The sequence below is a fragment of the Cyrtonyx montezumae genome, unplaced genomic scaffold (assembly GCF_038088225.1).
Source record: "Cyrtonyx montezumae isolate F1298 unplaced genomic scaffold, pur_monq_1.0 scaffold_4, whole genome shotgun sequence".
NCBI lineage: Eukaryota > Metazoa > Chordata > Aves > Galliformes > Odontophoridae > Cyrtonyx > Cyrtonyx montezumae.
In genome coordinates, this window is record NW_027072045.1 from 5,924,242 (window position 1) to 5,939,369 (window position 15,128).

The 15,128-nt window shown below is 41.3% G+C and overlaps 1 protein-coding gene across 1 annotated transcript in view; it reads left to right on the top strand.

The window, feature by feature from the left end:
- Positions 1-2,704: 2,704 nt before the first annotated feature.
- PDZD8 (PDZ domain containing 8) overlaps positions 2,705-15,128 on the top strand; it is a 47,998-nt gene continuing 35,574 nt past the window's right edge. The window contains exon 1 of the mRNA XM_065746837.1: positions 2,705-3,732. Coding sequence (XP_065602909.1) covers positions 2,855-3,732 — 878 coding nt within the window. The 5' untranslated portion in view covers positions 2,705-2,854. The remainder of the gene's footprint in view (positions 3,733-15,128) is intronic.

Below are 15,128 nucleotides of genomic sequence, written 5' to 3' on the forward strand. Positions count from 1 at the left end.
GCTTTCCTAAGCTCATGACAAGGGTATTTCTCTTCTGTATCATCTACATGACATCAACTTTTGTGACCAGTTGAAAAGGCACACTCTGTCTTGGGTTAAATAAAAAATCCTTCTAAACTTTTCTTCACTCAAAGATTTTTTTATCAGTCATGAATGAGAAGAAAAAAGACAAATGTTTCTAGGATGTCACCACTCTTTGCCTAGCCATGAGAAATTCCCTGTCTGTGAATTTATGCTACTTGTTCTCTAGTACAATACCAACTTCTACATATTTTGCAATCCTTGTCCACAATCTCTTGCAAACTGTTGAAAATTTAAAGCTCTACACTCACAAGTGTATTGCCCCACAATTCAAATTACAAAAATAAAAGAATATGTTTGGACTTTTCTGAGTATTTTTCTTGGTTTTACATATAGGTGAGATATTCCCTTTAATAAATTCTTATGTTTTAAAGAAAAACACTATGCATACCAGGTCTAACTTATGCATGTGCAGCGTCCTATTTAATAATTTACAGCTATGCAAAGGACAAGCAGGTGAGTATATTCCACACAGTTGTGCAAAGCTCTGTGTAACCAACGTGGAAATGAAATGATTGCACACACCTTTCTGTTTATCCAGACCTCCAGAAAATGAAAACAGTAATTTCTGAACTGAAGCCGAAGCCATACATGCCTTAAAGCTCTTTCCAGGTGGTATGAAGATAAACCCTTTTCCCTTTGTATGTGACATAACTTTCTTTTCTCTCTTGAATTGTTTCAATCCTACTTAATGTTATACAACATTTTTGCACACCCTTTTTGCATTCATGTTTATATTATTTGCTGCTATATTATTTGCTGTTAATTTCTTTTAGTCTGTCGTTGTCATTGAAAATGCTGAAACCAACCTAATTTTTGCTTCAAGTGTCTCCAAGATGACACAGATGAAAATGTTCCTGGGAAAGGACAAGAGTGATTACTGAGCTCAATGCTTCAGACTCTTAAGATGTCATTAGGCGCACAAAATGTGCCAATTTTTCTACTTTGCTTGTTTAACATGGGAAAAAGCTCAAATGAGATATCTGCAAAACATCTTTTTTTTACTGACCCCAAACTAAAGCTGCTATTGCCTCACTGAATATATTATTCCTTTCCTGAAAAGACGTTCAGTTGCAAATTCAAAAACTTTCTTACTGCACATATGCATATCAGCCATGGTAAAGGCCTTTAACAGAGCAGATCAAATTCTGTACTTATGACCTCTCTGGTATTTCTATAGAAATGCTCCGTTAAACACCCAGGCATTTCAACTTTCAGTCACAAGACCTATAAAAAATTCATACGCTGAATCTCTAGTTTCAAACCACAGCTCTGCATCATTAAGAGCTTTTCAATCCTCCCACCCCATAGACATTATGAAAGAAGGGGGGGAGGGCAGTTTTATCTTCCTGGCACTTAAATTTCACATTTTTTTCTCCTCCTGTTTGCAGTTTTAACTAGCTCTGGATGGAGGCTGGCAAAAATATGTGAGCCTGGATTTTCTGGTATCAAATTTACCTAAGAAATAGTTGAGCTAGGTGACAAAATAAAAAAGAAAACAGGTAGAAAAAAAAAAAACCCTGCAAGCTTTAAGATTTAATTAAGTTTTGCAGATGTCTTGTAGAAATTAGATAACTTGAAAGAAAAGAATACACATAAAGGTAAGAACTCAGACAAGCAGCATGCAGCTGTCAGTGCACACTGTCTAGCAGCAGTTGTAGCTTTGATTTGGCTTTAATTGAGCTCTTTGGATTAGACCCTTGGAATCACTGTGGTTGGAAGAGACCACTAAGATCACCAAGTCCAACTCAGCCCACCAACCACCATGTCCAGCAACCACGAGCCACATCTCCATGGTTCGTGATCATCTCAGGGATGGAGATTCTCCTCGCTCCCTGGCCGGCCTGTGTCAGCACATTGCTGCTCTTTCTGAGAAGAATGTTTCCTAACACAAAGCTGAACCTCCCCTTGGCACAACTGGAGGCCATCTCCCCTTGTCCTGTTGCTGTCACCTGGGAGCAGAGGATGACCCCGATCTCCCTACACTCTTCAGGAGTTGTAGTGGTCCATTAGACTAAAAGGGCTTTTTTGTTTTGTTTTTTTGGAAGCATGTTTGTGTTTTTCAGTAAAAATAACAGTTGTGGTATGTGACAGTAAAACTCATCTGAATGCAGTGGGTCTTTTGGGTCAGCCGACGTAGATGTTCAACGTCCGATGAGTCCGACATGTGCTCCTCTCAGCCCTTCTTGCTCCCTCCTGACAACTTCACCCCTTTCATTCAATCAAGGCTAGCCCGATAAGGTTCATATCTTATAACCACCAGCAGCAGAGCTTGAGAACACATACTTTGACATTCACCCCAAACTTCTCACCAGCGGGAAGCAGCAAAGGAGCTTAGTAAGGAACCCCCGCACCTCCGGCTTTCTCCAGAGCGGTTTCACTCAGAACCCACCACCCGCCCTCTCGTTTCGGAACATCACCCCTCACTGACAGCCCCCTGAGCTCTGCCCACAGCCATTTCGGGCGCCCCAAACCCACTCCCACAGCCCCCACCCCCACGCATGCGCACGCCACACAGCGACGCCATACCGCCCCGCGCCGTGACGCGCCTACGGGGCCTTCCCCTCTCCGCCAATAGCATCGCGCTGAGGACGGGCTGGCTCCGCCCCCCGCCGCCGCTGCGGCCGAAGCCGCCGCCGCTGCTGCCGCCGCCGCCGCGAGGAGGGCGCGGGGTGGACCCGGATGAGGCGGCGGCGCGCGGGGAGCGGCAGCCGGCAGTGTCGGGCCGTTAAACGCGGGGCCGCGAGGGGACGGAGTCGTGCTGCGGGCGAGGATGCTTTCGGTGTACGCCATCCTGCTGTCGGCGCTGGCCGGCTGTCTCGTCACGCTGCTGTTGCAGCTGCTGCTCCTCTATAGGAAAGCCCCGCAGCCCCCCGGGGCGGCCGGAGCCGACGACGGCCTCGTCTACGCCCGCGTCGCGGCCGGCCGCAGCCTCAAGGACTATTTGCATGGCACCGAGCCCGCGGGCGGTCAGGCGGCCCCGGAGCCGGCCCCGGCCTCGGCCCCCGCCGCCTCGGCTCCCTCGGCGGGCCCGGAGCCCGGCACCAAGCCGGCCCAGCAGCCGGAGCCCGGCTCGGAGCCCTCGTCCAGCGAGGAGACGTGCCATTTCCTCAACGCCGTCTTCCTGTTCCTCTTCAGGGAGCTCCGGGACACGGCCCTGGTGAGGAACTGGGTGACCAAAAAGATCAAGGTGGAGTTCGAGGAGCTGCTGCAGACCAAGATGACGGGGAAGGTGCTGGAGGGGCTGAGCCTCCGGGACGTGTATCTGGGTAATGTCCTGCCCGTGTTCAAGGCTGTCCGGCTCATCCGGCCCGTGATGTGCAGCGAGGAGGGCTGCCCCGAGGAGCTGGGCTTCGAGGTGGACCTGGAGTACAACGGCGGCTTCCACTTGGCCATCGATGCCGACCTGGTCTTTGGCAAGTCGGCCTACCTCTTTGTCAAGCTGTCCCGGGTGATGGGCAAGCTGAAGCTGGTCTTCACACGCCTGCCCTTCACGCACTGGTACTTCTCCTTCATGGATGATCCCCTTATCGTCTTCGAAGTCAAGTCGCAGTTTGAAGGGAGGCCCATGCCTCAGCTCACTTCCATCATTGTCAACCAGTTCAAGAAGGTTATCAAGCGCAAGCACACCCTGCCCAATTACAAAATCAGGTAAGAGATGACCCGTGCCCAGAACATTACTTAGGGAAGAGTGCGTTGGAGATGGTGTTATGTTATATAAAGAGAGACTCCGTTGGTATTTCTGCAGCTGGGGTGCTTGTACATTGCATGTTGATAGTGTTTTCTATGGAGTTAGGCATGAATTTACATTTGCAACAGGTGGGAAAAGCCATCATGCAGTGAGACTGTGACAAGCCCCAGAACACACAGAACTAAGTGCTGGAAAAAGTAGGTGCCAGGAGTTCTTGAGTCCTGTCAGGTGTCCAACAATAGCACTGTGATTATCTTTGGGAGGTACAGGAGACTGGCTCTGCAGAACAGCATGTGCCCTGAGGGTGGCTTTCTGCTGCTGGTGAGCCCCCCCCTCAACCAGATGCTTGTCCAGAGAGACAAGGGTTTTGTTGCTTAACGTGAGGCACGAATAAGCCCTCTCTTTAGGGAGTATTTCTGGGATCACATGATAAGCAGTGGCCTCCTCCTTCCGGTTTGCTTTATTTCTTCAGTAACTTTGGTGAAATGCAAATGTTGATAGGAGATGTGTTGCTCCTATTGTGGTAAAGCTTTGGGGAGCTTCTCGTTTTTTTCTTTCTTTTTTTTTTTTTGGAAGCTGAAATGTTTTCTTTCTGTTAAGGCAGATGCTGCAGTACTGTACAATGTGAAGTTTCTGTAGTAGAAGTGGCAGGTGGCATCGTTTTGATTCCACCTTGATTTTTGATTAAAAAGAAGAAAATACTCTCACGCATCTGTGAAGGTATACAATGTTCCCCTTCTCTCAAGTATCTTAACATTCTCAGGATACGATGTTTCTTTTCTTTCTGGTTCATTCCTTGTAGCTCTTGTTACATGTGAAGGAAGGATTTTTGTTTACTACATTCTTCTCCAATAAGCCTTTTCTTTGAGATTGCTCAGGCATTACTAACTGAAAATGCCTGTTTGAAGTGTAATTAGCAGTGTCATAATTTTTAAAGCCTTTTCAGTTGGTTCTTCTGCAGTCTAATTTAGAAGAGTTCTCATGCAAGTGGATGTGTAAGGTATCCACGACTTGGAAAGCCCCAGAAGGGCAGTAATTAGTTACTTAAAGTAATGTGGTGGTTCTTTGAGATTTCAGGGTACTGAACTGCTGTCTGGAAGGCACTGGGCAGCAGTGAAACTGTCAAGAGCAAGTCTGCTTCCATCCTTTTACTATTCTGGAAGGAGATAGAAACTGCTGAATGTGGGGAAAAAAAGCCCAAAGGAGAGTCTGAGAGAGCATGGTCTCAGTGATAGCAAGCATTCTCAGTGTACCTAGAAAGAGCAAGTAGAGCAAATCATCTTTATGCTCTCCAGACAAGTTTCTAGCCTGTTTGTGGAAGCAGCGATGATGTGCTCTTTCTTTTCAGCAACAGGAGAAAGGCTTCTTTGCTTTTCTTTGAAGGATTCACCTGGATAGTAGGGTTCCCTTTTTGGTTAGATGTAGTGGATTGTCAATATATTTCTCAAATGCTCTGTACCTTTCAGCATGTGGAACTCACTGGCATGTTAAAGAGACTGGAGGTGAGAAAGGGAAGAAATAGAGCTCAGTGTTTGGGCCAGAAATGAGAAGAAGTGTATGAAGACGGAAAGCTAACTGACACTGAGAACAATATAACACACAAATTATTATAAAACTAAGAAAAGTTAAATTATTTTAGAATGTTTTCTTTAACTTGTCAGGAGTTGAGAATTTGAGAATGCTTGATTGGAAGACATTATCACAGCTGATTCTCACACTGGATAGTTGGCCTGTTCCTACACGATGACTGATATTCAGCAGTGTCCAACTGTGTGTGTGGTGCTTTTGTCCTTTATGTTTTATTTCATGTTCAGAATGTGTAACTCTGACCCACTGTGTTGCAATGGGGCAAGGCAGCAGACTGAGCTTAATGCCTGTTAATGAAATTACCTTAAGTAAGGAAGACTGGGTCATTGGCATTCCAACTGTTTGGAACTTTGCCTTTCACATTTTCTGGTGAGACTGCAGACCCATTCCTTCATGGAGACCTTTAGGTTCATTATCTGTGAACTCTTTGGCTGTCCACATGCACCCAATGTTTTGTGGAGCATGTTATATGAGTTTGTTTAGCTAGTAACTGACAAGTAACTAACCATCACGCAGTGACAATACATAGGATGGCAGAGTTGAGAACTGAGGCGTTCAGGCTTACGTGATGTGGAGAGCTGATTTGGAAAATCTAGTTCTCTGTTAATAAGATGCAAAACATTGTATTTTTAATAGGTATTTCAAAGAATACATTAGCCACGTTAGTATGTTCCTTAACAAAGAGCTTAAAGAAGTCAGGACAGTTTCACAATTGCTTAATAACCTGTTACCTTACATAAAACTTAACAATTTCTCACATACTAGGAATGTGCTTATCCTCTCTCCATTCTTTTCGTGTGGTCTATATGTTTCTTGTTTAGTACCTAGTGCTTGTTTCTGTGTATAGTTCAAAGCCTCTTGCTCAAGTAACTCTTGTAAATAAATCCTTGAGTAGCAGTAATTACAACCCTGTAAACAAAAGCACTTGGAGTGCAGGGAGTTCTATTTCCAGCTGGTTAAAAGGGTTTGTTATTTTGATAGTTTCCAGATTGAGTCCACAAAGGAGTTTTAACTTTAAGATAAGTAGTGTTAAAATTAATTATAAAGAGCAACAAAAATTGCATATTTTTGACAACCTTTAGAGGGCTGATGAATGGCCTAAGAAGAGAACTTCTGCCAGTAGTTGATTTTTTTTGAATGTTCTGTAACTGAGTTACAATGAAACAGATCCCCTTTCTTACATTATTTAATTGTAAAATATGGTAATAGGAAAAGCATACATGTGTTCTGTCTTCACATGCATACTGGATGCCTCCATAGACAGGTTACTGCAGCCATCCTTTTGTCTTCCCAGATGTGTACCAAATTACAGGCAACAAAACAGTGATTACTAACACCATATTCTTTCGTGTCATCCGTTGCCAAGTGTGTCTTTGTGCATTGTACGTAGCTGCAGTGTGAATGTGGAGGGAGACCTCATGCATTCCCAAAGCCCTCTGGGTACCCATGAGGGGAGGCAGTGTAGACCACTGTGTTTCAAAATTCACTTAATGTAGCACATACAAGTTTCTCTATAAAAGCAATAGTCTACTAATGGAAAAAGGAGGGATGCAGTTTTTCTAAACAAATAAGTAGTATTTGTGTTTCATTCTAATAGTGTGTAATCACTTTTCTTTGGCTCTCGAAGAAACGTATTTATATCTGGCAAATGCTCATTCTGAAGCAATTGCCATTCAGTGCAGAGCAGCTATCTAGTGGTAGAAGCTGGTTGCATTCATGGAAGTGAGGCTGCCAGTAAAACATTCAATAGTAGGGTGGTTTTGTTTTTTCAGTCATTGCTGATGAAGGGTCTGTGCAATTCAGTTGGAAGCAGCAAGAACTATTACTGTTCTCTAGCTAAATTTAATGCTTTTGTTGCTTTGCTATAGAAACGTGAGCAGCTTGCTTTTCTGAAAACTGTGATCTGTTATTGAAGCATCCTGCTCAAATGTGTTCTTCTTTTCTTCCCATACACGTGAGTTTTGGTTCACCCTTGAGAGACGTTATCGTGCATCAGCCTCTTACCCACTGTGTTCTGCTGTCCCAAAGTCTCTGGATCTGGGGAGTGCCAGTAGCAGTGAGCCATGCCCACCAGCACAGTTTACCCACCACTGGATTTTTCATGTGGACTTCTTTTGCTAGAGAATGCCAATAGGAATTTATTGAGCAGACTGAATCCAAGCTTTCACTTCTCATACTATGCTCTCAAACAGTTCTGCAAAAGTAGTACCACAGATACTTCTTTATGTTGGTTTTGACTCCCTATATTGTGTCCTTTTAATAGTAGGATTAAGTGGTTAACATCAGGCTGTGGTTACTAGCACTGCTGTAGCACACTTAGTATTTAGAGCAAGGACTGTTTTAAGTGTTTGTCTTCTTGCTTGTTTGTGCTGTTGGAGGTGTTACAGGTTCATTTCTTTGTTCTCTAATGAGCTTACACCTTGCTCATTAACCTGCTTATTGGTGACAACCTTGATATTCCATGTCAGGTGTGTAGTTACACTAATTACACTCAAAAGCCTGTCTCAAGTCAGCTGTAGTTCTGTTGGTTCTGATTTCTTTGTGCAGGATTTAGGGAGCTCAAGTTGTTTTTTTGTTTTTGGTTTGTTTATTTTGTTGGGGTTTTTTTGCTCTAGACAAATACACATTTCTGTAACAAATGCACAGGAAGAGTTTTGTATCTATAGAGGGAAAGGAGGAAGTACTTGCAATTTAGTTTCCCATCCAAAAGTGAATTTCAAAGTATTTCCCCATCAGTGATGTCAAAATTCTATCTGCTGCTGTTTTTCCACAAGTTTAAGGTCTTTTAAGTTCATCCATTTAGATCCTAAGCAGCTTACGTATTGCCAAAGCATTGGAGGGAGTTCAGTGTATTTTAAGAACACCTGATTTCTTCATTCCTTATAGTAAGAAGAACTCTTAATATTTTGGTATGGATATTAGCTTGTTTGAAGAAGCATATTTGGCTTTAATTTAATGCATGCTATCAGAGTGGAGTTCTTTATTCAGAAGTAATCTCACATAGGATTACTTGAACATTTTTGTTTGACATTAAGTGACCACCTGAAGTCTTTTCCAATGCGAATTATCCTTTCAACTGGTCATTTGCAATGTAATTAGTTATGTTAAATAGCTTTCTGCTTTATTTTTAAGCTGGAGCTCTATTGAACATCACTGTCAAGAACCATTAGACAAGTTTATTTTAATTTACTGTTACAGAATGTGATTTGAAGGTTACATAGCAATTTCTTACTATTGGCAAAACTGAAGCTGAGAAGTAATGCAAGTAGCTCTTGATTATGAAATGCTTCTTATAATAGAAGTGACTTCATAATTTGGCAGTAGAGATATTGGAAGAAGTATAAAATTAAATATACCTATATTATCAATAAGATGAAGTTATTCTAACCAGAAATACTCATTGTGAGCATTTCTGGTTTTAGAAATCAGCTGTCAATAGAAATACCTACATTATAGATTCTGCAAAGTTAGAGGATGTGTATGTTCTTTTCCCAAGTGGATTTGTGCTGTAGTTGTGAGACAAACTTCTCTTACCAGTTAAATCTGTAGGAATGCACCTATTTGAATGAAGTTCTCATTCCTGTTCTACTGGAAGGAAAGAATTATTATTTTGTTAATGTATCACCATGCCTCTGCCCATTCCAGACAGAAGCTTTTTTTTTCTTAAGCTCTGCAAAAATGGATGACAGAGAAGCACTGTGATACTTGTGGGTTTTCAGATTGTTCCAGCGTGCTGATGATCTAAATGATGCCAGCACAAAGACTTGTTCTGCTGCTGGCAGAGTGCTGATAATTGGGATCAGTAGGTCTGTCTGTAGACAGCAGTTTCATGCTTGAAAGATTATCTTCGTAGTGCAGGGACAAGCACATTTTTTATTTGTGCAGGATTTGGTATCTGTTGGTAACCTGACACATGGTAAGCAGATCTGAGTCCTGGAACCTTAAATGTTTTGTTTTCTTCAAGGTGCTGCTGGTACAGAAGGGAGCTGTGTGTAGTACTGAGCTTTTTGTGCCTTCACTTGGGCACTGGATCTCTCTCAGAGGTTGTGTCTGGAGGAACAAGCTCATGTTGCTGCCCAGTGAGAACGAATGCATTTGTTTGTGTTCAGTTGTCAGTTAAAATTACTTTTTTCGACTGTCGTATATATATATTTTCTTATTGCAAGATGAAATGCAAAAATTAAAAGTACCACTGTAAAGGTAACTTATTTCAAAGCAAATGTCAGTTATATAGGAGTTGCAGTACCAAGCTGTAAGCATCTAACACACATCTACTACATACTTTATACTACATATTGGGCTATGGCTTGATACATCCTCACTAGATAAACCCAGCTCAGAGATGGGATGAGAACATTCCTGCAGCAGGCAGGGAGCAGTGGTCAAGCACTGGGGTTGGGTTGTTCTGAATAACAGGCTGCAGTTTGGGCAGTTCTGTGCTCTTCAGTTTCCGTGGGTAGGTTCAATAGGCTGCAGTAGCGGTGGTGTAACTGTGCTGCTCCAGCTGGTGGGAAGCTTGGGCTCTGGCTGCTGGAGCTGCTAGTCCTTTCATGTTATGGGGTTTCAAAGGGAAACTGCTTGTTCTGCATTCCTGCACAGATTGCCTCAAGTCACCCAGTGTGCTCCTGTGTTTACAGTTCATGTTCACGCTTGTTTGATTTAAAACTATTTCAACATTTGATTATTCTTGATATTATAGGAGACTTTAAATTTAGAACTGCTACTGGGATTAATAAGTTTTATTGCTAAAATGTGTATGAAAGGGACGTTGTTACATATGTAAGTGGTTCCTTAATTTAATGGATAAACTGTGCCATCCTGGTCTCTAAAATACATCAATTGCTGTAATACAAAACCATTTGCATGGTGATATCAAACTGTGCTGCTGTCCAGAAGAAAGCAGTGATAGCTGGGAACAAGCAGATTTTTCAGCAGGTTTTATTCTGGGTGTGAATATCAACACTTTGTTTGTAACAGTGGGTAAGTTTGCATTTAGGAAAAGAGTGTAGATACCAGTTTGCATGGCAGGGACTTGGGGTCATTATTTTGTACAAGCATTCCTTGGGTGGCCGTGACATACTAAGCTGAATGTGCAACTTGACATTTCTTCAGTGGAGTTGTTTCTGCTATATTTACCATGCTTCTAGTTAAATCTTGCTTCTGGAACATTGTGCATCTCAGTTCAGAGACAAGGAAGATTAACACAAGTTTTGGAAACGTTTCTTGTCATTTTTTACCTTTACTATATAACAAATGGTAGTAATTTCAATAGCCAAATAAATCTAGACTATAATACAGTCCTTACTTCAAAATGCTCTCTGGAAGATGAGAGAGAGGCTTTTCAATTCTGATTTGGACTCTAGAGGGCTACTATTTTTCTTGACTACTTTTTTTCTTCATTGTGCAGCTGCTGTAATTTATTTTAGACTTAAAACTACATGGGAACAGCTCACTTGTATAATTTATTGATTCCACTGTTCAGCTTGTAGCTACACTGTTGTTCAGCAGGTCTGTGAGGAGCAGTGCACTCAGCCCTCTCCCTTAGACCTGGTTCATGTAATGGAAATTATTGCTGTGCTAGAACTCCAGTGTTGTTTTCATGTTCCCAAAGACTTATTGGATATTGTAAAAATATGTCTGCAAAAAATGAATATTGCAGAGATCAGCTGGTGATAGTGTTAATCAGACTATTACATGTGCTCAGAGACTGTAACTTGTTGCCAGATATGACTAGCATAAAGTAATACTTAGGCAATCAGAAAAGTTATCTTTTTTTTAATTTTCCATTTGTTGAAGTGTAAAACTTGCGATGCCAATTTGAGATTTAAGTTAAACAAAAAATACTTTAAAATATTGGGCAAAAATTGAAAAATAATTGGTGGACATCTAATGGAAAAGATAGTAATGTATCTCTGTCTTTTTCTTTTCCTAGTCTTAATGCTAAACCTCAGTGAATTTTCCTCTGTCAGTTTTAAACATCAACATAGTTCTGGAAAATGCCTATTCAGAAGGAAATGGGTGCAGTTATTATGGTCTGCTTTTATAATGGTGCTAAGTACAGAATTATACTCTGCACGTACAACTGGAAGGAAGATGCTGATACATGGAGTAGTATATAAATGATTTGGCAAACTTTGAAACTGACCCATCCAAATATATTTAAGTCACAGAGAAAAAGCATAAGTGCTAAAGTATGCTTTTCCGTGAATGTCAGCTGTGTAGTAAATGAGCTAAAGCATTATTCCCATTTGCTTTAGTTGAAGTAGGATGAGTGGAAGTTGAAGGTCTCAGTCTTACAGTGACATGATTGAAGCCTTCATGGAATTGTTTGAATCACTGCTGTGAATGATCTGGTGTGGTGAATACTTCCAGAGCAATTAAACAGGGGAAACGATGCAGTCTGGTTCTGGAAACTTCACAGCAGCTTCTTGGTTTTTGTTGTTGTTTTATTTTCCCAAATAACTCTGCATACTTCGGGCAATATGGCAGAATAAACAAAACAAAACTCTGATGTTGCCAAGCAAAGAGCCCAGTGGATTACAGGGGGAGGTGGGGTGGGAACAGCAGTGTTTGTCAGTAGTATTGTTTTAAAACAATACTGCAAAAACTCAGATTTTTCTGTTCTTTTGAAAGAAGAGCAAATTAGAGAAAATATCCAAATTCATTATGGGCATGCTGGGAGAAGGTTGTACTAATTGGATAAGCTGCTTCTTCCAGATATAATCACAAGTCACAGCTGATGTGCTATCGGTGGCAGGATTTGTAAAGTGTGGGAATCCCTCCTGATAACTCATCTTGCACCCCTTTCCTGTGCGTGGTCCTCAGCAGCAGTGCTGCAGGGCACATCCAGACAGGACAGCTGCATTATTTGGGCTGCTTTGTTTATACCGAGGACTCATTTCTAAACTGCTCTGTCATACTGCTTCCCAAGCCGAGCTGTTCCAAGCTGACAAACATGCTTGATGGCATGCCCTCCCCTCTGCTGCTGTCCAGAGAGTTGGGCTGTGGCTGAAATACATCCTTGGTTGATGCTGTTTGCGTCATCTCAGCTTTGAAAAGGGTACTGTTGGTTGGTGCTAGGCTAACTCCAACACTTGAAGACTTGCAGGGTGTAAATGGGGCCATCTTCAGTGTTGTAAAAGTGCCTAGATCGATGTAAATTGCAGAGAAGCTTTGATAGTTCATACATTTTTTAAAGCTAAATGGAGAGCTGGGTTAAACCTTGCAAGGTATGATGTCTAGAATTCGGAATAGACTCAGAGTTTTACCACTTCTGGCTTTTTCTCTCTTAGAGACTGCCTTCAGTGTAAAAGTGATTTTCTGCCCTCCCCAAAAACTCTCTGAGTGGGTGTCAATAGTTTTCCTGCGGGCTGGTGTTTAGGGCAGAGGACTAAAACTCCATCTCAGTGGGAGAGCTATGCACCGAGGTGGAATTTGTTAGAACACCAATGTCATTTCCTTCTGACTAGAGCTGCACAGAAATTGTGTTTGTAGAGGAGCTTGAAACCTCCTTATGGGGGGAGTATGTTGTTGAAGTGGGAAAATGCTGACATTCTTCTGTGGTACTTACTGGAACCAATCCCTAATCCAACTGGCTGAAGGTGTGGAGATCTGGAGTGTCTTAGCTTGTTGGTGATGTTCTTCTTAAATGCCTAAAAGCTGCTTGCTGGAACGGCTGCTGAAGCTCACCTTCCCCTCTCGAGTGTGTTGGGCACCATCTGGCTCACATAGAGCAGACCACCACTCCACCTTCCTGTTAGGTGGCTGTCCCTGTCCTGTCTCATGGTGACAATTCTGGTCTTTCTCATAGCTTGAACCATCAGTTGGCTTCATTAAATGTAATTTGAAACAAAACATAATGAAGCTATAAAAAAAATAGTCTCTGAAGGAACATGAAAACTCAAGGAAATGAAACAGTTGTTGGCTATGTTTATAGAGTTGAGAGTTTTGAAGAATATTTTTGAGACATGCAGAAATCTGTATGTGGTCAAACTGATGATGTTTGTGCTAAGAATGTAAGTTTTGATAAGGCTGATTTTAGATTTCTCTTTGCCCGTGGCTATTCCGAATAGAGAGCAACAGCAAGGCTTTCATTGCCCTATTTACAATGACTAATGTCATATAAGCTGGAAAAGAAATCAACCTATTTTTTCTGAAATGAGCTATGTGAATATATGTTTTTTCAGTCAGCCATTATAGAGTGAGTCTTACAGTTTTAAGTATTAATTTTAAATGTCTGATTTGAGGCATGCTGAGTGTCCTGATACAATTGCAAGAAAGAAGACTGTGGCCTAAATGTGTGAAACGTATCTGAAGAAAAAAATCCTTCCGAACAGAGCTATTCCATGGTTCAGTGAAAAAATAAAATTTCTATTTTTTGAGGTCTTGACATAAAAAGAAACTGTCATTGTATTGAGAGCTTCTGCATATGAGCCTCCCACGTCTGCAGCAGAATATCCTCTAACACAGTGGGTGGAGTGCTAGGAGGCATTTGCAGTTTTCCTTAAAACTCACGAGAAAAGAAACCTGCTCTTATCGTAGTGATTTTCATGGCCTGAGGTTTTTTTAGGTGTGGGTAAAGCTCAAATGAGAAGATTTCTGTTGGGGTAAGGGTGCATTTAAGGTTGCAGAAGCCCGCGGGATTGGGATTCAGACAGTTCTGGGGCTTTGTTCCTTGCAAATTCAGTGGAAGTGGAGATTTACTTTTGCAAAAAAAAAAAAAGAAACCCTCACCCTATTGATTACTGTTTTCAAATTAGGGTGAGTTCCATGTTTAATCTTCAATGTGAAGAACGGTATAAGCAGATTGCAGTTTAATGTTAGCAAGCCTTAACGTAAGCTGATAAGTGCTTTCAAAATCTCACTGTGATCATGCCCTTTTAGGAGTAGGTTGTAATATTTTAGAGTTTTTTTTGTGGTAAACTTGAGCTGGAGTTACACACAGTGTAAGAATTTGGTTCTTCCCAAATGACAACAATTGCAATGTTATTTGATGTTGGTCAATTTTTAAATGCTTATATTTCATAAACTGAAATTCATATTTCTGTGAATCAGATAAAAAAAAAAAGCTGTCTCTAAAAGTGACTTTGCATTTTATTCTGTAGTTTAATAAACCTTTTTGTATATTTCCAAAAGGGAAAATAAAAATGGCAAGAGAATTAAAATAGCAAGTATTCTTTCCACTGTATTTTGGATGTTAAAACCTCCTAGTGATGTAGCATTGACAAGAGTAAATCATTGTTTTGCCAACCACAGTTCCACTTCAGATTTTGATTTGTTTTCATATACTCCAGCAAAAAAAAGAAGTTGAAGCCTTGAAATGTACACAAAACAGACTTAAACTACAAAAAAAAAAAAAAAAAAGCCATGTATTTAATCAGTGGAGACTTCTGTGATTTCCTCTTCCTTCTTTTTTCCTTGTTTGTTAAGATTTAAATGTTTAGGTAATGTCGTGACATGAATCTGCAAGTTGATTTAAAAAATTCGTAAACTTAGCAACAGTGAGTTGTATTTTATGGCAGTGAAGCAGTGTTGGGATTTGTAAAACACAAGTGATTAATGTGGGCTTGAACAGAAACCCGTGAGGTTTTAGACTGCTTGCTTAGATGTTAAATGTTCTTCGTAAAACCAGAGAATAAACGTCTCCCAGAATTTATTCTAGAAATATCCTCTCACTTGTGAACCAAAGCTCTGTTCTCACCAAAATGCTCACCTCCTCCTGCATTTAAAAATGCAGCTGTAAATCTCCTGTGTACCGAGGTAGGAAATG